Genomic DNA, 23,573 nt, shown 5'->3' on the forward strand with positions numbered 1-23,573 from the left:
AGGCTTTGTTGCGAAATAGGAAGCCGGTTCTAGATTTAATTTTGGATTGGAGATGCTTAATGTGAGACTGGAAGGAGAGTTTACAGTCTAACCAGACACCTAGGTATTTGTAGTTGTCCACATATTCTAAGTCAGAACCGTCCAGAGTAGTGATGCTAGTCGGACGGGTGGGTAGGTGTGAGCAGCGATCGGTTGAAGCTGTCTCTTATACACATCTAGATGTGTATAAGAGACAGGAGCAGCGATCGGTTGAAGAGCATGCATTTAGTTTTGCTTGCATTTAAGAGCAATTGGAGGCCACGGAAGGAGTGTTGTATGGCATTGAAGCTTGTCTGGAGGTTATTTAACACAGTGTCCAAAGAAGGGCCAGATGTATACAGGGTGGGGTCGTCTGCGTAGAGGTGGATCAGAGAATCACCAGCAGCAAGAGCGACATCATTGATGTATACAGAGAAAAGAGTCGGCCCGAGGATTGAACCCTGTGGCACCCCCATAGAGACTGCCAGAGGTCCAGACAACAGGCCCTCCGATTTGACACACTGAACTCTGTCAGAGAAGTAGTTGGTGAACCAGGCGAGGCAATCATTTGAGAAACCAAGGCTGTTGAGTCTGCCGATAAGAATATGGTGATTGACAGAGTCGAAAGCCTTGGCCAGGTCGATGAAGACAGCTGCACAGTATTGTCTCTTATCGATGGCGGTTATGATATCGTTTAGGACCTTGAGCGTGGCTGAGGTGCACCAGTGACCAGCTCGGAAACCAGATTGCATAGCGGAGAAGGTACGGTGGGATTCGAAATGGTCGGTGATTTGTTTGTTAACTTGACTTTCGAAGACCTTAGAAAGGCAYGGTAGGATAGATATAGGTCTGTAGCAGTTTGGGTCTAGAGTGTCTCCCCCTTTGAAGAGGGGGATGACCGCGGCAGCTTTCCAATCTTTGGGGATCTCAGACAATACGAAAGAGAGGTTGAACAAGCTAGTAATAGGGGTCGCAACAATTTCGGCGGATAATTTTAGGAAGAGAGGGTCCAGATTGTCTAGCCCTGCTGATTTGTAGGGATCCAGATTTTGCATCTCTTTCAGAACATCAGCTATCTGGATTTGGGTGAAGGAGAAATGGGGGAGGCTTGGGCAAGTTGCAGTGAGAGGTGCAGGGCTGTTGACCGGGGTCGGGGTAGCCAGGTGGAAAGCATGGCCAGCCGTAGAAAAATGCTTATTGAAATTCTCAATTATAGCGGATTTATCAGTGGTGACAGTGTTTCCTAGCCTCAGTGCAGTGAGCAGCTGGGAGGAGGTGCTCTTATTCTCCATTGACTTTACAGTGTCCCAGAACCTTTTGGAGTTAGTGTTACAGGATGCAAATTTCTGTTTGAAAAAGCTAGCCTTTGCTTTCCTAACTGCTTGTGTATATTGGTTCCTAACTTCCCTGAAAAGTTGCATATCGCGGGGGATAGTCGATGCTAATGCAGTATGCCACAGGATGTTTTTGTGCTGGTCAAGGGCAGTCAGGTCTGGAGTGAACCAAGGGCTATATCTGTTCCTGGTTCAATTTTTTTTGAATGGGGCATGCTTATTTAAGATGGTGAGGAAAGCACTTTTAAAGAACAAGCAGGCGTCCTCTACTGACGGAATGAGGTCAATATCCTTCCAGGATACCAGCTCGATTAGAAAGGCCTGCTCGCTGAAGTGTTTTAGGGAGCGTTTGACAGTGATGAGGGGTGGTCGCTTGATCGCAGAGCCATTACGGACTAGATCTGAAAATGACAGATCTATAACACACATTTCTATCTGAATTTTGTTGGGGTCGCCCAAAAGTTACATATTGCAGCTTTAACCCTATGAAACTACAGCTATGGCCTACTTCAGAAATAAGTTTAAAAAAGAAGAGGAAGACCAGTGGCCGGCAGTGGGAGAGTATGGAGCGAGATGGAACTGGGTCGACATTCTGCTGATTTTCTCATCGAAGAAAAGGCCAATCTCAATACAGTATTCTGTTCCTAAAACTAGAATATGTTATGGACAGAGTCCACTAAGTTTAGTAGACGTGACGCTTTGCCAAAGTTTTTTTTTAAATGGCATTGTTTACAAGGAGTGCAACGGCGAATTGAGTAATTGCACAAGCAACACTTTACAGAAAAGGCGTTCCCTAACGGAAATATGCAGATATATAATTTAACACGCCAATAGGAACTCGTTAGCTCGCGCTTGGCTCTGCGGTTGACCACCTCCTTCCTTGTTCTGCCCACTGTACTTAATTTGCTCCCATTGAAAACGACAGCGATGAACTATCTTGGGTTAGTTATAAATATAATTGCAATTATGCTGCCCTCTCCTGGTTCCCTCTGAACCTCCGTCAAAACAAAATAACTAGTGATATTATGGCATTGATCATTAATTGCCATAACTTGGCACCCACAGTAGATTGGTCCAAAGTGAACCAGAATAATCAGCGTGAATGCAAGGGTAAAAGCTTGAACCCACATTGAGCAGAAAGGCTATACTTTTGACACCATTGATGGAAAATAAACACTACACTTTTAGATTGTGTCGTATGTATTGCGTCGGGGATTTAATACATTTTCTTTCCACTGAGGAATGGATGGAAAGCGGGATGTGAGTTCATACTCACTCAATAGAGGCATACATTGCATATACGACAATCAAAAATATTTTAATACATTTGACAGGTAGCACACTGAGCAACTTCTGGATCAACCAGTTCCGCAAACAGGTGTCTCTCGAAAAAAAAKCATTCACTTAAGTTATCAAAAATGATTATCAGATCATAAAAGTACAATAAATATAAATAGCATACTTCTAAAACTTAAATTAAGTTTTGGGACAGACTTCACCACAAATTAATCACTAACACTTTAGGACTACTGTATAATTTGATCTACAGAAATCTATACAGAAGCAGTACTTCAGATAAACAAAGAATACATTTGAAATGTGTTCCTCAACAAAGGAGAACTGACTGCATACCTCATCAATGCAGACAGAAATTTGATTACATTCAAATACATTGTGAAGCTTTGATAGTATTCTATTCTATTAGAATTACGTACAAATATTAGTAATTCAGTAAGATTTTATCAGCAGGTATAATGCATTATTACTTGTTATGAGCATTAATAGGCCCTTACAATGTTATATTATCAACTCATAAGATATGTCTTATGAAAGTGTCAACCGTAATTCTATATCAATGGCACTACAGACGGTTACTTTGGAGGTCAGTGCAGTATGGTGACACTACGGTCAGCCACGGCGAATGCAGGCAGCAGCGGGCCACTGAAGGCGTGTCTGACAGAGTGCAACACGGCACTGGAGTCTGGGTCATAAAATACCAGGGTCTGACTGGGCCAGTCCAGGAGCAGTCCTAGACTCTTGGGCTTGTGGATCACGTGCAGGGGTGTGTTCTTCCCCGCATGACAGAAGGAGAAGTCCCCATCATATTTGGAGAGCACCCAGGACTGGCCATTGTAGCCCAGGCGGGAGTCATTGCCCGAGCCCTTACGCCCCATACTGGTGTAGCATACCCCCACCTTGAAGGCCCCGCTTTCACCCACATCCATCACCCAGCTGTGGGTGCCGGAGGAGATTGACAGGGTGCCCAGCGCATTGGGCCAGCTGTCGAAGCGTGCCGGGTCGTAGGGCGGGGACTGGCGTGACCTCTTAGGCAGGAAGGTCAGAGTGCAAAGGTCTTCTGAGAGGGACAGTAGGGAACTGACGGTGCGCTCGTCAAATGTCAGATGTGCTGAACCATAAGCTAAAGGGGCGAGGAAAGAGAATAATGTATTGTTATTAATCCTTAATTAAGCACTTGTGCTTTGTTAATAACATAGTAATAGTGTCTGAACAACTGGCAACAATGCATAACTGCAACTATTTGGAACAACTGTATCCTGAACGAATCAAGGTTGTCCTGACCTGTATCATGGAGATATGGATAAAAGCAGTAGTACTAGTTACCAATTGGCCCCAGCAGTATGGCGCTGGCCCACAGGCCCCTCATGAGTTTGCTGTCACTGCAACCTGCATGCAGGTTGAGCCAGTCAGTGTCACAGGGTTCACCCACCCCCTCTGCATCCTCAACCCTGATCGCCACACACAAGAGAGCTCATGTGAATCTGGCTAATGAACAACTTCACCGGCAGGATTGCTTCAGTGGGTGAACTATTTAACTATGTATTCTTACTACTTGCAAAAAATACTATATAATATTTTACCTGTCAGCTATTTCTTGGCCAGAGGTCTGAAAACACAGGACACAGAGTCAACAATAATTTCTGAGAATGAAATTAATCTTAATTTCAGCATCATCATCATCAGAATTATCAGGGTTATTGCTAGGGTTTATTGCTAGGGTTAGGGTTGAGCCAGGGTGTGGACATGAAGTTAGGGWTAGGGTTGAGCCAAGGTGTGGACATGAAGTTAGGGTTAGGGTTGAGCCAGGGTGTGGACATGAAGTTAGGGTTAGGGTTGAGCCAGGGTGTGGACATGAAGTTAGGGTTAGGGTTAATCATCATCGTCATCATCCCATTCAGTCTTGTTCGACCCTCTCCCTATTCATTATTCTTCTTTCCACCACTGTATTCTCCAACTTCCCGTCCTCTGTCCCTCCCTGTGCCCATCATCTTTCCCCTACTCACCGCCAGCTGTATGTCCGGTGTGTTTGTGAGAGTGTGCACCAGGCATGTGCGTGTCTGTGTGAGCATAGCTAGGGCCTGGCCCCAGTGGGCTCTCTGAGTGAGGAGGCACTGCTCCACCCTCTCCTCCTCCAGCTGCACGGCTTCTAGCAGCCGCTGCTCCTCCTCCTCCACCGCCTCCCTCACCACACTGACCTGTGCCACCACTCGCTCCCGAGCCCCGCTCGCCTCCACCTGCATGGACACACGGCATAGGGGGCAAGAGTCACAGCAAAAAGACATATGATGGAATCCATTAGATATCTGTGTGTAGAGCTTGTGATTCCAAGGCTGTGTGGAGTGAGAGCACATAAGGGACTGAGTGTGTGTCACAGAGCCGGTGTGCTCACCTGCAGTGCCCGCTCTTTGGCAGTCAGAGTCTTGTTGATAAAGTGCTCGATGCGCCGGGCCTGCAGCTGCATTTTCTCACACACGTCAACCAGCTGGTTCTGTTCAGGACAACACTCACACAGTGACTGGCATGAAGAAGAGCAGTGTTGGACTTGAAAACCACAGAGTTGATCAGGTACAGTTTCAAAGGCAGGGGCCCTATCCTGACAGGCCTATTCCTGTAGTGTCGAACTGCCATCACCAACATGTCATTGTGTATCCTGAAATAATAATAACTTGGAAGAGCACTGATGACAATTTATGCTGCTTATATGGACACTACTTATGTAAAGGCTTCCTGTATCTTCCCAACAGCTTGAAATTCCTGTCTCCTCACATTCCATGAGACATCAACAGGGGAAAATCCTCAGTGTGGTGTCGAAAAAGTGGCACACCCTACACACCCACCAGGCATGTGAACACACACTTTCCTAACACAAACCAGCTGGCCCTTTGCACTGTAGTACCCGAGGTGACCTAAGGTAAACTCAGTTTGCCTGGTCAATTCTAATTCCTAACTGTAGGTCAACAGTCTCCTGGCCCCAAGCCCCATTCACTGTGACAAAGGCCCATATGACACACAAGCGGCAGCTTGTAACTGCTCAAATATGAGTTGGTTTTACTGAGCCTATAGGTGGTATATTCTAATATAGTGCTATACAAGAGATCATTTCCTTTCAGGAAAAGTCGGGGCACTCACCCTGACTGCTGTCACTCTGTTGGCCAGGGCTGTCACCGTGTGTCCCTGGCAGGATCCCACTATGGTGCAGTGCGAGCATATGAGTTTCTGCTCGGAGCAGCAGAACCAGTCCAGGTCTGATTCATGTTCCACGCAAAGTTCCGATTCACCGGAGAATATACCCGATTCTGTGTCGGAGGAGGTCACCGCAGCCTTTCCAGACAACCCGGAGTCCTCTTTAGCTGATCGAATTTCATTCCGGAGTACATTCAACGCGGAGAAAATGGGCTGTTGTAAATCCATATTCAAGTTTCTCAAACTTTCTGTAACTTCTACTTCAGTGTCTTGGTCGTCCTGTAAAGAGCACCCAGGTGTTGAATGACATGATCCTGGCTCCGCGCTCATGATACGTAAAATAGTCTACAAGAGTAATAGCAATAGAACGTAGCAGGTGGCTTAAGTATCACTATCTACCGCACCTATAACACAGGTGTATCAAGGTATGAACACGGAAGTAACACCGACACTAGAGGTCAGAGCTGAAAAGCAAGTTCAGCAACTACAGCAACAAGGCCGTTTCAATGATAAGGTTTTTGGTTCCCGTGCACTTGTTATAGCCTACCATTGTTTTTACCTCCTTTACCTGTAAGATGACACAGTGTTTCCATATTGTCATTTGACCTCATAACATCCTCAATCATCAATGACCCTTTCTTGTCTAATTTTTGGCTAAATGTATTATAGTTTAGAATAGGCTAAATAGGTTAACCATAGTTGGGGCAATATACTTGACTACAGGATTTTAAAATGTAGGATACATTTAGCCTATAGGTTAGGCTGAAATATAGTCTAAAGGCCTATATTACAATGATGCCAATTTCTTGAGACATATGCACATGACTGATGACTGATGATATTGGAGGTAAATCCCTTTGTGCAAACCCCACAGTAATGTTAAATGTGTTGGTGTATATACAGTGCATTCGGAAAGTATTCAGACCCCTTCCCTTTTCCCACATTTTGTTACCTTACAGCCTAATTCCAAAATGGATTAAATAATTTTTTCTCTCATCGACCTACACACAATACCCCATAATGACAAAGCGAAAACAGTTTTTCTGAAATTTTTGCTAATTTATAATTTAAAAAAAACATAAATACCTTATTTACATATGTATTCAGACCCTTTGTTATGAGACTCGAAATTGAGCTCAGGTGCATCCTGTTTCCATTGATCATCCTTGAGATGTCCACCTGTGGTAAATTCAATTGATTGGACATGATTTGGAAAGGCACACACCTGTCTATATATGGTCCCACCAAGACTCTTCCTAGAGCTGGCCGCCCGGCCAAACTGAGCAATCGGGGGAGAAGGGCCTTGGTCTTGTGGAGACCTGGAGACTGGTCAGGATTGTGGAGACTGGTCAGGATTGAGGGGAAGATGAAAGGAGCAAAGTACAAAGAAATCCTTGATGAAAACCTGCTCCAGAGCGCTCAGGACCTCAGATTGGGGTGAAGGTTTACTTTCCATCAGGACAATGACCCTAAGCACACAGCCAAGACAATGCAGGAGTGGCTTCGGGACAAGTCTCTGAATGTCCTTGAGTGGCCCAGCCAGAGACCAGACTTGAACCCGATCTAACATCTCTGGAGAGACCTGAAAATAGCTGTGCAACAACGCTCTCCATCCAACCTGACAGAGTTTGAGAGGATCTGCAGAGAAGAATGGGAAAAACTCCCCAAATACCGCTGTGCCAAGCTTGTAGTGTCATACCCAAGAAGACTCTAGGATGTAAACGCTGCCAAAGGTGCTTCAACAAAGTACTGAGTAAAGGGTCTGAATACTTATGTAAATGTGATATTTACATAAAAACATTTATGAGCAAAAATTTCWAAAAATCTGTTTTTGCTTTGTCATTATGGGATATTGTGTGTAGATTGATGAGGGGGYAAAATAATGTAATCAATTTTAGAATAAGGTTGTTACGAAACAACATCTGGAAAAAGTCAAGGCATCTGAATACTTTCCGAATGCACTGTACTAGCTCTTTTGGCTAATTATAATTAGGTCTAAATAAGTTAAATATCAAATGTATTTAAATTGCAATTTCAAATATATTTCCCTTGACAGAAATAAGACACAAAAAAAAGGGGATAAAAATATTTGCAGTAAAAAAAGCAACACAAATATTTTAACATGTAGCATAGACAAAATAGGATAAAAACTACTTTATAAATAATCAAATCTAAGTTTATTGGTTGCGCACACAGATCTACAGATGTTATCGCAGGTGCAGCGAAATGGTTGTTCTATCTCCAACAGTGCAGTAATACCTAGCAATATAAACAATACAGACATAATCCAGAAAAATGTATTCATTCAGAAATATCAGAACGAGCAATGTCAGAGACCGGAATATAAATATATACATATACACACACATATATACAGTTGAAGTTTACATACACCTTAGCCAAATACATTTAAACTCAGTTTTTCACAATTCCTGACATTTAAAACTTCTTGTGAATAGGGGGCGCTGTTTTCACTTTGGGAATAAATCGTGCCCAATTTAAACGGCCTCATACTCTATTCTAGATCGTACAATATGCATATTATTATTACTATTGGATAGAAAACACTCTCAAGTTTCTAAAACTGTTTGAATTATATCTGTGAGTAAAACAGAACTCATTTGGCAGCAAACTTCCAGACAGGAAGTGAAAAATCTGAAAACGATGCTCTGTTCCAGGGCCTGCCTATTGAATTGCCTTATATTTATGGATTTGCATGCACTGCATACGCCTTCCACTAGATGTCAACAGGCAGTGGAAGGTGGAATGGGGTGTCTAGCTTGATCTGAGGTCGAACAAAGAGCTCTTGGAATACGTGACCAGAATTTCCTTTCTCTACCTAGGCGCGGGAAGGACATCAACATTGGCTTCTGAAAAGCGTTCGGTATAACACGGTTTGATTTATTTGATAGATGTGATAAAAACATCATAAAGTAGTTTTTTTCAACCGAGTTGTATCAGTTTATTCAACGTTTATTGCGACTTTGTAATTTTCCTTTCTTTGCGTCAGGAGAAGATGGCATGTTCGCGCCACATGGCTAGCTAAGGTTGCTAATTCGACAGGAGAAAAGGACATTCTAAAACCAAACAACGATTTATTCTGGACCTAGGACTCCTTGTACAAGATTCTGATGGAAGCTCAGCAAAAGTAAGAACAATTTATGATGTTATTTCGTATTTCTGTGGAAAATGTTGAGTCCTATTTTCCGCCCTTTTTTGCGGGCGCTGTCTCGCTATAACGTAAGCTGTTTGTTACGGTAAAGTTATTTTAAAAATCTAACACGCGGTTGCATTAAGAACTAGTGTATCTTCATTTGCTGTCCAACATGTATTTTTTAGTAAAGTTTATCATGAGTTCTTTGGTCAGATTAGGTGAGTGTCCAAAATATCTCCGGACAATTTGGTGAATCGATGCTACATATTCACAATGTATAACCACGGTTTGCAGCTCAAAATATGCACATTTTCGAACAAACATAAGTGTATTGTATAACCTGATGTTATAGGACTGTCATCTGATGAAGTTGGTCAAGGTAGTGATTAATTTTATATCTTTTGCTGGTTTTTGCGATCGCTACCTTTTGCTGCTGATAAATGCATTTGTGTGTTTGGCTATTGTGGTAAGCTAATATAATGCTATATTGAGTTTTCGCTGTAAAACACTTTTAAAAATCGGAAATATTGGCTGGATTCACAAGATGTTTATCTTTCATTTGCTGTATTGGACTTGTGATTTCATGAAAATTATAATTATATGATACCCTGTCGCGTAAGGCTAGCTATGCTAGTCAGCTTTTGATGAGGAGGATCCCGATCCGGAGAGAGAAGCGGTAGAGGTTTTAATGCAAGTACAAATTCCCTGTCTTAGGTCAGTTAGGATCACCACTTTATTTAAGAATGTGAAATGTCAGAATAGTGGAGAGAATGATTTATTTCAGCTTTTATTCTTTCATCACATTCCCAGTGGGTCAGAAGTTTACATACAATCAATTAGTATTGGTAGCATTACCTTCAAATTGTTTAACTTGGGTTAAACGTGTCGGGTAGCCTTCCACAAGCTTCCCACAATAAGTTGGGTGAATTTTGCCCATTCCTCCTGACAGAGCTGGTGTAACTGAGTCAGGTTTGTAGGCCTCCTTGCTCGCACACGCTTTCTCAGTTCTGGCCACAAATTTTCTATAGGATTGAGGTAGGGCTTTGTGATGGCCACTCCAATACCTTGACTTTGTTGTCCTTAAGCCATTTTGACACAACTTTGGAAGTATGCTTGGGGTCATTTTCCATTTGGAAGACCCATTTGCTACCATGCTTTAACTTCCTGACCGATGTCTTGAGATGTTGCTTCAATATTCACACATAATTTTCCTGCCTCATGATGCCATCTATTTTGTGAAGTACACCAGTCCCTCCTGCAGAAAAGCACCCCCACAACATGATGCTGCCACCCCTGTGTTTCACGGATGGATGGTGTTCTTCAGATTGCAAGCCTCCCCCTTTTTCCTCCAAACATAACGATGGTCATTATGGCCAAACAGTTTTATTTTTGTTTCATCAGACCAGAGGACATTTCTCCAAAAAGTATGATCTTTGTCCACATGTGCAGTTGCAAACCGTAGTCTGGCTTTTTTATGGCGGTTTTGGAGCAGTGGCTTCTTCCTTGCTGAGTGGCCTTTCAGGTTATGTCGATATAGGACTCGTTTTACTGTGGATATAGATATTTTTGCATCTGTTCCTCCAGCATCCTCACAAGGTCCTTTGCTGTTGTTCTGGATTGATTTGCACTTTTCGCACCAAAGTACGTTCATCTCTAGGAGACAGAACGCGTCTCCTTCCTGAGCGGTATGATGGCTGCGTGGTCCATGGTTGTTTGTACTTGCGTACTATTTTTGTACAGATGAACATGGTACCTTCAAGCGTTTAGAAATTGCCCCAAGGATGAACCAAACTTGTGAGGTCTAAAAGAAAATTCTGAGGTCTTGGCTGATTTGTTTTGATTTCCCCATGATGTCAAGCAAAAGGCACTGAGTTTGAAGGTAGCCTTGAAATACATCCACAGGTACACCTCCAATTGACTCAAATGATGTCAATTAGCCTTTCAGAAGCTTCTAAAGCCATGACACCATTTCTGAATTTTCTAAGTTGTTTAAAGGCACAGTCAAATAGTGTATGTAAACTTCTGGCCCACTGGAATGGGATACAGTGAATTAGAAGTGAAATAATCTGTCTGTAAACAATTGTTGGAAAAAATTACTTGTTTCATGCACAAACTAGATGTCCTAACCGATGCCAAAACTATAGATTGTAAACAAGAAATTTGTGAGTGGTTGAAAAACGAGTTTTAATGACTCCAACCTAAGTGTATGTAAACTTCCGACTTCAACTGTATATACAGTGGGAGAAACAGTATTTGATACACTGCCGATTTTGCAGGTTTTCCTACTGACAAAGCATGTAGAGGTCTTAATTTTTTATCATAGGTACACTTCAACTGTGAGAGACCTCACCTCGTGGGGCATCAATGATCATGAGGAAGGTGAGGGATCAGCCCAGAACTACACGGCAGGACCTGGTCAATAACCTGAAGAGAGCTGGACCACAGTCTCAAAGAAAACCATTAAAAACCAGTAACACGTCATGGATTAAAATACTGCAGCGCATGCAAGGTCCCCCTGCTCAAGCCAGCGCATGTCCAGGCCCGTCTGAAGTTTGCCAATGACCATCTGGATGATCCAGAGGAGGATGGAGAAAGTCATGTGGTCTGATGAGACAAAATAGAGCTTTTTGGTCTAAACTCCCAAGAACATCATCCCAACCGTGAAGCATGGAGGTGGAAACATCATTCTTTGGGGATGCTTTTCTGCAAAGGGACAGGACGACTGCACCGTATTGAGGGGAGGATGGATGGGCCATGTATCGCGAGATCTTGGCCAACAACCTCCTTCCCTCAGTAAGAGCATTGAAGATAGGTCGTGGCTGGGTCTTCCAGCATGACAACGACCCGAAACACACAGCCAGGGCAACTAAGGAGTGGCTCCGTAAGAAGCATCTCAAGGTCCTGGAGTGGCCTAGCCAGTCTCCAGACCTGAACCCAATAGAAAAATCTTTGGAGGGAGCTGAAAGTCCGTATTGCCCAGCGACAGCCCCGAAACCTGAAGGATCTGGAGGAGGTCTGTATGGAGGAGTGGGCCAAAATCTCTGCTGCAGTGTGTGCAAACCTGGTCAAGAACTACAGGAAACGTATGATCTCTGTAATTGCAAACAAAGGTTTCTGTACCAAATATTAAGTTCTGCTTTTCTGATGTATCAAATACTTATGTCATGCAATAAAATGCAAATTAATTACTTAAAAATCATACAATGTGATTTTCTGGATTTTTGTTTTAGATTCCGTCTCTCACAGTTGAAGTGTACCTATGATAAAAATGACAGACCTCTACATGCTTTGTAAGTAGGAAAACCTGCAAAATCGGCAGTGTATCAAATATTTGTTCTCCCCACTGTATATATACACACACACACTATATATATACACACATATATACATTGCAACATTTACCTAGAGCTAACGCTGCAGATAGCAATACTGGGTGATTTGAAAAGTCATAGTCAATCGATCAATAATATAATAATAATTTTAGCAAAAAATGTTATCTTTAATTTACAATCTGTAGAAACTATGAGAATAGAAAGGTTCAGTACTTTTGTGAAGCATCACAGCACAGTTTCAAAATATATGGCAAATAGAAATCCAATATGGATGGTGTTAGATAGATGGGAGGGGTTGAATGGAGCTGAAGGGTGGGACTAATAACAACAAGATAACAAATGTAAAACATACGGGGTCTGTAAAATGTATATAGGTTCAGAACTTTTGTGAAATAGCACAGTTACAAATATATGACAAGTAGAAATCAAACTGGATGGACATCAGAAATAGAGGAAGGCCAGGACTAAAAACAAACTAAATATAACCATTGTAAAATAGATTGTGTCTGTAAAATGTATATAGTATGTATGTGCTGGAAGTAGAAGCCTAAGTGTTATTGTTTATTAGTTTACTCCAATTGGGGGAGAGATGGTAGGGTTTGCGGGGAATAATAAAGGAAAATATATTCTAAAAAGATATGTATATTTATGTATATATATATACACATACATTTTTAGAATATATTTTCCTTTATTATTCCCCGCAAACCCAACCATCTCTCCCCCAATTTTATATATATATATATATATGTGTGTATATATATATATACCCAAAACATATATGGGGGATTGTAAATTATGCAGACAATTACATTGATGGAAGCAACATCCACCCCCTGAAAAAAATACAGAAATACAATTTTTTACAGAAATACATTTTTTTTTAAGTGCTCCGACTGGGAAAAATCGGGTTGAACTGTCATCCAATTCGGAAATACAAGTCAGAAACTCTGACATCATCCTACCTAGAGATCCGTCTTCTCCGATCTGAAGACCACTGACGTCAAGATTATTCTCAGTCTGATCTCGTTTTAGCATCAAAGTAGAGTTAGCATCAAAGTAGACATCACGCAAGATTACAAATCCCTGCACCTCATCTCTAGCTGAAACTTTTGAAAACAGGTATTGTGTCAACTTGCACAAGACAGTAAACAGAATTGTCAATTTAAAGAAATTTTGGCAATTTATTAATTAKTAAATTTAGCTAACATTTCTTAATCCAGAGTTTCTTACCTTTGCGTCGATTTGGCAGTCTTGTCCAGTTCATCATGGCATTTGTAGTTCTTTATGATAGCAACAGTATTTCATTTTTGGGGGTAAATATAGGCAAATATGTTGATAAGTAACCTTGGCCTAGCGAGATTCACACGGTTATCAAAATGTCACGCAGATCTCACCGGGATCCTTATGATTGTAATGTACATTAGTTAACTGGCATGGTTAATGTTAGGTAAGAGTTATGGTTCATGTAAGGGTTAAAGTTAGGGTTTAGGGCATGGACGTCCAAAGGATCCCAAATAGCACAGACGCTAACGTGATGGAGGTTGGGTGTTGCTCCAAAGAAATCCCCGTCTTGATTGGCGAATCGGATAGGACGTCAAGAGAATTAGAATGCAAAATGTTACGATTTTTGGATTGGACCAAAGGTTTTCAAAGCTCTATTCTCATTGGTTGAAAATATTTTAGCCTCTTTGTCCCTCCCCAAAATCCAGTGGTGTGTCATGGAGATTTTGTTAGCGGGTGGGGAGGACCAGAATCGGGCAACGATTGACCCTGTTTAACTTAACTGGCGGTACATCGGGGCTGGGGGGTCGCCCTGACGAGTTTTAAACGTGTAGATCGCCTCATATTTTGCCCCTTGATCGACTGGTCTTCCAATGTCGGATTTCAAGCTTGGGATTGTTCGACTTGGCCGTGTGGCCGGGAAGGTGAGCTGGATCCGAGGGCTGCCATGTGCGACAAGAAGGGGAGGGGATCAGAAAAAGCGCTTACAAAATGGCTTGTTGAGATAGGTGATGGCATCGAAAATGTTTTAATTTGGAATACCTGTCGGAAAAACATACATAAGTTAACTATCTAGCTAACGTTAGGTGGCTCAAATGTTTCGCTAAATTCGTTTTCTCACGAAGCCGCCCAGCTCAAGCCAATTACTAATAGCTAGCTAGATTTCACCGACGTTCGTAGTTAGTTAATTTATGGAAGCAACGATGTCTTTGGTGAATGTTGAAAGTTAAAATATGTCATCTAAATGCACACTTTAACGGTAAAGCAATTATAATGTACGCTAGCTAACTGGTATAGATAGTTATTCCAAGGCTCTAGTCTTAATGAGGAAGCCATTGCATTGGATCGCTCTATCCAGGAACCACTTGCTACGTGATTGAACACCGGCATGTTTTGCCAACGGTATTTTTAAACGAGCTTATTTTTGTCTTACCATTTGAAGGCTGATACAAATCCTATGTGGCATCATTATTGACATGTAACGATACTAGGGCTAGCTAACGTTAGTGGGGGGGGGGGGGGGTGTCTAGCTAGTGACAATAGCTACATCATGATCTACTTTTACCTGACGAATTTGAACAGTGACTTGAATATTTAGGGGCCCTCTTGCTTTTAGCCATAGTTTTAGCACTGAGGGCAGTTGGTGAACATTGAAATGGGTGTGTCCCTTATAAATGAGAACCACTTGGACATATCACGTGTTATGGAGTGACCCCCAGGAACATTAGTCAACACCACAATGCGGTGCTGTTGCATGCCACTGCTATGCCTTCCCAAAATGCTTGTTTCGTGATTGCTAACTTACTCAAAGCAAATCGAACTTGACTCGTGGTCTTAATTAGGGATGGGTCGACACTTAGAGAATGGTTACCTGAAGGAAAATGGGGAAGGGCCATTATTTTATTTGTTTTATTTAACTAGGCAGTCAGTTAAGAACAGATTCTTATTTACAATGACGGCCTACCGAGGAACAGTGGGTTAACTGCCTTGTTCAGGGGCAGAATGACCGATTTTTACCTTGTCAGCTCAGGGATTCGATCCAGCAATATTTCGGTTACTGGCCCAACACTAACCACAAGGCTACCTGCCACCCCATCATGCTTTTTACATTTAAGGCAAAGGGAGGGTTTAGTATATATTTTTAAATATAGTCCAGGGGAGGGTAATGTAATTGATGAAATTTAGATATTTCTGTTTTACAATTAGTTGCTACATATTGATGTGTGCCCGATGCCGCCCCTCATCTCATTCTCTGCTGGGCGTGAATATCCATGTGAATTTTTTGTTGTAATTAACAGCCAATGTTAACTTTTTTTATTTTGTGGCTACAGCAGTCCATTGCAAAACATTCTAGCAGTATTTCTGATTGTCTACTCAGCTCACGATCACATACTTTTAATGTGGGGCTATGACAGTCAGTTACATAATGTCTCATATCTCACCACCACTAATGAGATGGGTGTGCATGATGCATGTTGTCAGAGCTTCTCAAAGTCAGTGGGTGTGGTCAACAGTGCACACCTCGTCTCTGCTGTCAAATCGAACCTGGATCGATATTTGGTTTTAATGCAGATGAGAGCACTGCTGAATCCAGCTTCACAAAGAYATGCGATGGCAAAGGGTACCATGAGTTTTAATCCTCTGAGGGAAATGTCAGGGTATTCCCTTTGAATCAGGAACCAAAACTCCTCAAGTGCCCATTGAATGCTTTGTTTGAAGCATTCGGTAACATGGCAGCTCGAAAGGCCCCACTTGAATAATTCCGAATCAAGGGCGGCCTTTTCCCACAATCGAAGGACACTCAGGTTGAATTTGATCTTTTAGATTTAAATCATTTTCATTTAGTTTTAAGGTTAACAAAATGTATAATGATTGAGATAGAAAGAATATATATAATACCAGTCAAAAGTTTGGACACCTACTCATTCCAGTTTTGTTTTTGTTGCTATTTTCTACATTGTAGAATAATAGTGAAGACATCAACACTGTGAAATAACACATGGAATCATGTAGTAACCAGAAAAGTGTTAAACAAATCAAAATATATTTTAGATTCTACAAAGTAGCCACCCATTGCCTTGATGACTGCTTCGCACACTCTTTGCATTCTCTCAACCAGCTTCATGAGATAGTCACCTGGAATGCATTTCAATTAACAGGTGCGCCATGTTAAAAGTTAATATGTGGAATTTCTTTCCTTAATGTGTTTCAGCCAATCGGTTGTGTTGTGACAAGGTAGGGGTGGTATACAGAAGATAGCCCTATTTGGTAAAAGACCAAGTCCATATTATGGCAATATTACAGCGCAAATAAGCAAAGAGAAATGACAGTCAATCATTACTTTAAGACATGAAGGTCCGTCAATCCGGAAAGTTTCTTAAGTGCAGTCGCAAAAACCATCAAGGGCTATGATAACTGGTTCTCGTGAGGATCGCCTCAGGAAAGGAAGACCCAGAGTTACCTCTGCTGCAGAGGGATATGTTCATTAGTTACCAGCCTCAGAAATTGCAGCCCAAATAAATGCTTCAATGTTCAAGTAACAGACACATCTCAACATCAACTGTTCAGAGGAGAATGAATCAGGCCTTCATGTAAATCAGGCCTTCATGGTCGAGTTGCTGCAAAGAAACCACTACTAAAGGACCAATAAGAAGAAGAGACTTACTTGTGCCAAGAAACACGAGCAATGCACATTAGACCGGTGGACATCTGTCCTTTGGTTTGAGTCAATTTTGGATTTTGGTTCCAACCGCCGTGTCTTTGTGAGACGCAGTGTAGGTGAACAGATGATATCCGCATGTGGGGTTCCCACCGTGAAGCATGGAAGAGGAGGTGTGATGGTCTGGGGGTGCTTTGCTGATGACACTTGGTGATTTGTTTAGAGTTCAAGGCACACTTAACCAGCATGGCTACCACAGCGTTCTACAGCAATATGCCATCCCATCTGGTTTGCGCTTAGTGGGACTATCATTTGTTTTTCAACAGGACAATGACCCAACACCTCCAGGCTGTGTAAGAAGGAGAGTGATGGAGTGCTGCATCAGATGACCTGGCCTCCACAATCACCCAACGTCAACCCAATTGAGATCGTTTGGAATGAGTTGGACCGCAAAGTGAAGGGAAAAGCAGCTAACAAGTGCTCCGCATATGTGGGAACTCCTTCAAGACTGTTGGAAAATGATTCCAGGTGAAGCTGGTTGAGGGAATGCCAAGAGTGTGCAACGCTGTCATCAAGGCAAAGCGTGGCTGCAGCTTAACTAGGTCTTTCCTTGCACTACTTGGCCATACGACTGGACAATAATCAAGATATGAGAAAACTAGAGCTTCCAGGAGTGTGGTGTTACAGACAGACCTCTCCCCATCTTTACAACCATTGAATCTATATGTTTTGACCATGACAGTTTACAATCTAAGGTAACAGCAAGTCATTTAGTCTCCAACTTGTTCAACCATTCATTACCAGATTCAGCTGAGGTGTAGAATTTAGGGAATGATTTGTATCAAATACAATGCTCTTAGTTTTAGAGATGTTCAGGACCAGTTTATTATTGGCCACCCATTCCAAAACAGACTGCAACTCTAAGGGTTTCAGTGACTTCATTAGCTGTGGTTGCTGATGAGTACATGGTTGAATCGTCCTATAGCCTATATCCTATAGCCTAAATTCTGTTCCGTTTGAGAAGGAGAGCGTGAAGATGAGGAATGGAGGTAAACTTAGATTGTTTTTAATAATTATAGTAGTACCAATGTTTCTTGCCCATGATTTATTTATCAGTTATTGACCTCCCAATAAGCCAGATTCAAGTAATTTACATTGTGGTGAAGAATCTTGAAGCAGCAGCCCGGCACGATCAATAGGAAATGGGACAGCTCATGGTGCTGAAATTAGGCAAATTAGAGTAGGCATAATCCATTTCAACATCTTAATTAGACTTTACTAATAACGAGGGCTTTGTGTTGCCGCTTGTTTCTTACTATTTAAGAAATAACAGTTTGTTCCATCTACCGGTTTGACGAACAAAATTAGGCTATAGGCTGCTATAGCCATAGATTTGTCGGTCAATTCCTTCACGCACTCTTTAAATGGCCTACCTCCGTGTCAGTTAAGGCCTGTTAAGTTAAAACTAAGACTAGTTGAGAGGGTATGCCATAGGCCAACCTTTTATTAAAGACAATAGCAAAAAGCACAGGCTTAAGATTTTGAATAAAGTAATACATCCGATTTATATAAAGTGATCTAAGTGCTTTATGCTAGAAACAAGCTGTAAAATACCAGGGAAAGACGGGACTCCGATGCATATGGGGATATCATTGTTTAATTTCTTTGACATTCAGAGGCTGAGCTACAACCTATAATAGCCGAGGAGACAAACAATAGGCTTTGCTTGGGAAGTGATCTAATTCTGTCACTATCAATTGATTAAGCTATTCACTTTCTGTACAATTTGAAGATGTTTAAACCCAGACAGCTTTTAGGGAAACACTTGTGACCTTCTCTCGTTTGGTAAATTTACGGAAGAAGAGTAGCCAGCAGTTAACTTACATTGTTCTGCGTTGGTAGGCCTACTCTGTCTGGGGTGGAAAGGTAGACCTAACTTTTGAAAGTACCATGGTCAGATTCCTAATGATGTCTCAGATTTCATTATTTGCAAACGGGGACAGTTTTGTTGCAAACAAGACACACTGATTTGGCATTGGAGAAATATGATAGGCCTATGTGTTTATCTATGCCCATTCTTAGCCAGTAATTTGTGCGGTATTTAAAAAATTATGTAGAATTGCATGACATATTTACAGTGCATTTGGAAAGTATTCAGACCCCTTGACTTATTCTACATTTTGTTACGTTACAGCTTTATTCTAAAATTGATTTAAATTGRTTTTCTCCCCTCAATCTACACACAATACCCCATAATGACAAAGCAAAAACTGTTTTTTAGAATTTTGTTGGAGCAAATGTATAAAATAAACTCCCATTTACATAAGTATTCAGACCCTTTACTCAGTACTTTGTTGAAGCACTTTTGGCAGCGATTACAGCCTCGAGTGTTCTTGGGTATAACGTTACAAGCTTGGCACACCTGTATTTGGGGAGTTTCTCCCATTCTTCTCTGCAGATCCTCTCAAGCTATGTCAGGTTGGATGGGGAGCGTCGCTGCACAGGTAATTTCAGGTCTCCAGAGATGTTCGATCGGGTTCAAGTCCGGGCTCTGGCTGAGCCATTCAAGAACATTCAGAGACTTGTCCCGAAGCCACTCCTGCGTTGTCTTGGCTGTGTACTTAGGGTCTTTGTCCTGTTGGAAGGTGAACCTTTGCCCCAGTCTGAGGTCCTGAGCTCCTTGGAACAGGTTTTCATCAAGGATTTCTCTGTACTTTGCGCTGTTCATCTTTGCCTCGATCATGACCAGTCTCCCAGTCCCTGTTGCTGAAAAACATCCCCACAGCATGATGCTGCCACCACCATGCTTCATCATAGGGATGGTGCCAGGTTTCCTCCAGATGTGACGCTTGGCATTCATCAGACCAAAGAATCTTGTTTCTCGTGGTCTGAGACTCCTTCAGATTCCAACTTCTTCCATTTAAGAATGATTGAGGCCACTGTGTTCTTGGGGACCTTCAATGCAGCAGACATTTTTTGGTACCCTTCCCCAGATCTGTGCATCAACACAATCTTGTCTTTGAGCTCTGTGGACAATTCCTTTGACCTCATGGCTAGGTTTTTGCTCTGACATGCACTGTCAATTGTAGGACCTTATATAGACAGGTGTGTGCCTTTCCAAATCATGTCCAATCAATTGAATTTACCACAGGTGGACATCTCAAGGATGATCAATGGAAACAGGATGCACCTGAGCTCAATTTCGAGTCTCATAGCAAAGGATCTGTAGACTTATGTAAATAAGGTATTTCTGTTCTTGATTTGTAATAACTGTGCAAATATTTATTAAAACCTGTTTTCGCTTTCATTACGCTTCATTATGGGGCACTGTGTGTAGATTTGAGATTTGAATAAGACTAACGTAACAAAATGTGGGAAAAGTTGAGGGGTCTGAATACTTTCAGAATGCACTGTATAAAATGCCATTTATATATCATCAAATATGCTGATCGATTCATGCAATGCTTTTACTATGAAGGATATCTTTCCACCCCTACTCTTGTCCACGGTGGTCTGGCCCACAGCCCTGTGCACTATCAAAATTCCTACATTGGCATGTAATGAATACAGGATGAAGAACAGTTTATAAAACTGTGTATTTAAGGCTCTGGTCTGTCCAAGAAGTGATGGCAAATGTTCTCTGCTATCCACTTTGTTTTAATTATTATTTTGGGTATAGGGTCGTGTCACTTTTTTTTTTTTCATACTTTCAGGGAGGGTTATCCCTTAATATAAATAACGTTCACGCCCTCATACCGTCACATGGTTCAGTGTCGTGTCACACCTCACTGTTGTGACCTGTCCTTTCTTTTGCAGACAAAGTACACACTGATCGATGAACAGGACATACCATTGGTGGAGAACTATGCCTTCGAGGTAAGAGGGTGGGGATTTACGAGTAGGGTGTGGTGAGGGTCATTCTAGTCAAAGACCATTCCCACACGAGACTGGCCCCAGAAAACAAAAGAACGGCTGGACTTTTCTTGAAGAAATGGTCTGGGATATAAAAATGTCACACCGTTATTTTTTCAGGCACGCATGGATGTCGACGCAGACGGCAATGGGGCAAAGATCTTTGCTTATGCCTTCGACATTGGCAAAGGGCGCTGGGCTGGCAGGCCACTGCACGAGCTGCTCTGGTGAGTTGATGTCCCATCCCCACAATCTGCTCCTGAATACATTATTGTAGTCTGTTGGTAAGGGCAGCTTTTTGCCTTTTATCAAACAAACTATCCATTGTTCAATTTGTGTGTGACCCTGGCAGACTGGTTGTCATAAGGCAATTTCAATGTTTCTCCAGGGAGAAGCACAGAGGAGGCATAGCTCCCAGCTTCCAAGTTGTCCACATCAACTCTGTCACAGTGGATAACCGTCTGGACAACCTGCGACTGGTCCCCCTGGGCTGGAGCCCCAAACCAGAGGAGATCTCCAGCAAACAAAGGTATTACAGCTGTGCACTTCTCCACTACAATTACTAGAGCTACATTCCCCTCTCCTAGCATTCATCACTTTACTGAGGAAAGACGAGAATATTCAGACTTAGCTCAGTATGACTTGTGCGTTAAATGTTTCAGTTGTCATAAAGGTATGTTAACGGTCTTTATTTCTCCCCCTGTAGAGAGCAGTCTCTGTACTGGCTGGCCATCCAGCAGGTACCAGCTGACCCCGTAGAGGAGCAGTACCTGGAGCTCAGTCGTACCCGTTACTACAACGCCAATGGAGAGCTGGTGGAGGAGGAGGAGTGCTCCTGTACTTACTACGAGTGTCACTACCCACCCTGCTCGCTCATCGAGAGGAGAGTACGTACTGTTACCGTCATATATTCAGTTACCTTCAGTTATTTTCAACCTCCATATACTTTCACTGTAGGCAAGGGAGTATTGAAGTACATGGCTTTGAGGATTTCTGTGATCCCATTTACTTCCGAGGCTGACATAGATATTGTTGCTATTTTTAGGCATTTTAATATGGAAGTCTCAGAACAATGTCACAAAACCCATACAGGTGTTTTTCCACCAGTCTGATTTTTGTCTCCATCTGTCCACAGCTTAGAGAGTTCAACATCTGTGGTCGCTGTCAGGTGGCTCGCTACTGTGGCTCTCAGTGCCAGCAAAGGGACTGGCCCGCCCACAAGAAGCAGTGCCGCGAGCGCAAAAGAGTCCTGGCCCTGGAGTCTGAACCAGAGCGATGATCTCTGGATCAACTACCAGGATAGGGGAATGGGGGGAAGATTGAAGTGCAAAGGGAAAAAAATCTGCCAACAGAATGATGAGAGGACAATGTTGGTTGGTAGGGTAAAAAAAAAAAAAAAGAATCTCCATATACTTTCTTTACATGTCAATGGGGATGGTGGGGAAGTGTATATATCATTTTTTTTTTGGAGAGGGAGATCCTCCTCGAGCTCTACCTGCTGCTATGGATTTGTATGTTTGAGTAAGATGATGTCACATGGATAAATTGCTTCTTTTGGACAGCAATTGATTATCGACAGTTGTCGTCATCAGCTTTCTCCTTCCTGCCACCCAGCAACCTGTAATGCCGTGTACAGGGATCTAGGGAGGACAGTACCTGCTGCTCACCTGGTACAATGGGACATGGACCTTTTCACTGTACTTCTTGGACCTCTGCTGCACACACTGTCATCTCCTTGTTATGCTCTAAGACCAACATACAGCAGATAGATTTACTTTGCTGTTTCGCACTAGCAGTGTTGTGTGTGCTGCCATTTTGGACTGACGGACATGGATGAAGTGCTGAACATTGGGGGGAAGGGTGTTTTGTTCTGTGTATATATATTTTTTTAAAGTGTCCCTCTTTGTTGGGAAGGGGTCATCGACTTTGGGCTTGATCAGGCATTGTTACTTTCCTGTGTTAAACATCCCTGAATGAATCTGATTGGTCGGTTGCCCTTCCAGATGCCCACAAACACAGTACAGTCTCTGTCACTAACGCTAACTAACGTTCAAGGGATATACTGGGAAAAACTTAAACCCAGGTTGGCCATTGGACAGGCTACATCAGTTCGGGTCTTGGGATTGTATGAAATGGCCCGAATTCAATTCCATTGTTTTCTACATGTCAGTCATCAGAGATATTTGTTCTATGCCCAATGATCACTCCCTAAGCGTGATGGATGAACACCTGCTGAATGTTTGTCTTCCTGTTGTGTCAGGTGGCGATGAGGAATCCTGACAAGCTCACAGATAATGCATGTAACAAGCAGACCGACATAATACATGCAGCACACGTTGATAGTTTATGTGGACTGGTTCATAACACTGTGCACTGAATTGTTTTAACACACCCCACCGTTACCTTTGTCATAGAGATGGGGGGAGTTTAGAGGTAGGGAGAGTTGACTGTTGGGTGTAAAAATTATACTTTTTTTTTTTTTTTTACAGAATTAAACATTAATCACAGAGTAAAAAGCTACAGTATGTGAACAGGAGTACAGTTGGGGATAACTAGCTATCTTGTTTCACTGTAAAATTATCAAATAAAAGAATAAAATGGTTTCCATGGATGTATGACTGTGGTGGGAGTTTAAGGTGCCCTCATGGTATGACACCTCAAAGTATTTGTTGGTTGTT

At 42.3% G+C, this 23,573-nt stretch overlaps 2 protein-coding genes across 3 annotated transcripts; one reads left to right on the plus strand and one right to left on the minus strand.

The window, feature by feature from the left end:
• Positions 1-2,651: 2,651 nt before the first annotated feature.
• On the minus strand, positions 2,652-6,277 carry LOC111964005 (B box and SPRY domain-containing protein). Its single transcript, XM_023987640.2, has 6 exons — positions 5,781-6,277; positions 5,041-5,139; positions 4,655-4,885; positions 4,232-4,257; positions 3,975-4,099; positions 2,652-3,771 (listed from the first exon to the last, which is right to left on the minus strand). The coding sequence occupies exons 1-6, from the start codon at positions 6,162-6,164 to the stop codon at positions 3,236-3,238; spliced, it is 1,401 nt and encodes a 466-aa protein (XP_023843408.1). The 5' UTR covers positions 6,165-6,277; the 3' UTR covers positions 2,652-3,235.
• A 7,756-nt stretch (positions 6,278-14,033) lies between these two features.
• On the plus strand, positions 14,034-23,498 carry LOC111964007 (zinc finger MYND domain-containing protein 19). 2 transcript variants are annotated; one of them, XM_023987644.2, is made up of 6 exons: positions 14,034-14,248; positions 20,800-20,859; positions 21,016-21,122; positions 21,284-21,424; positions 21,602-21,782; positions 22,031-23,498. In XM_023987644.2, exons 1-6 carry the CDS (start codon positions 14,198-14,200, stop codon positions 22,172-22,174), a joined length of 684 nt encoding a protein of 227 aa, XP_023843412.1. In that variant the 5' UTR covers positions 14,034-14,197; the 3' UTR covers positions 22,175-23,498. The 2 variants fall into 2 exon arrangements, with proteins under 2 accessions (XP_023843412.1, XP_070299690.1); XM_070443589.1 differs by lacking the exon at positions 14,034-14,248 and adding an exon at positions 16,948-17,738.
• Positions 23,499-23,573: the final 75 nt, after the last annotated feature.

Source organism: Salvelinus sp. IW2-2015, linkage group LG5 (genome assembly GCF_002910315.2).
Source record: "Salvelinus sp. IW2-2015 linkage group LG5, ASM291031v2, whole genome shotgun sequence".
NCBI classification, from domain to species: Eukaryota; Metazoa; Chordata; class Actinopteri; order Salmoniformes; family Salmonidae; genus Salvelinus; species Salvelinus sp. IW2-2015.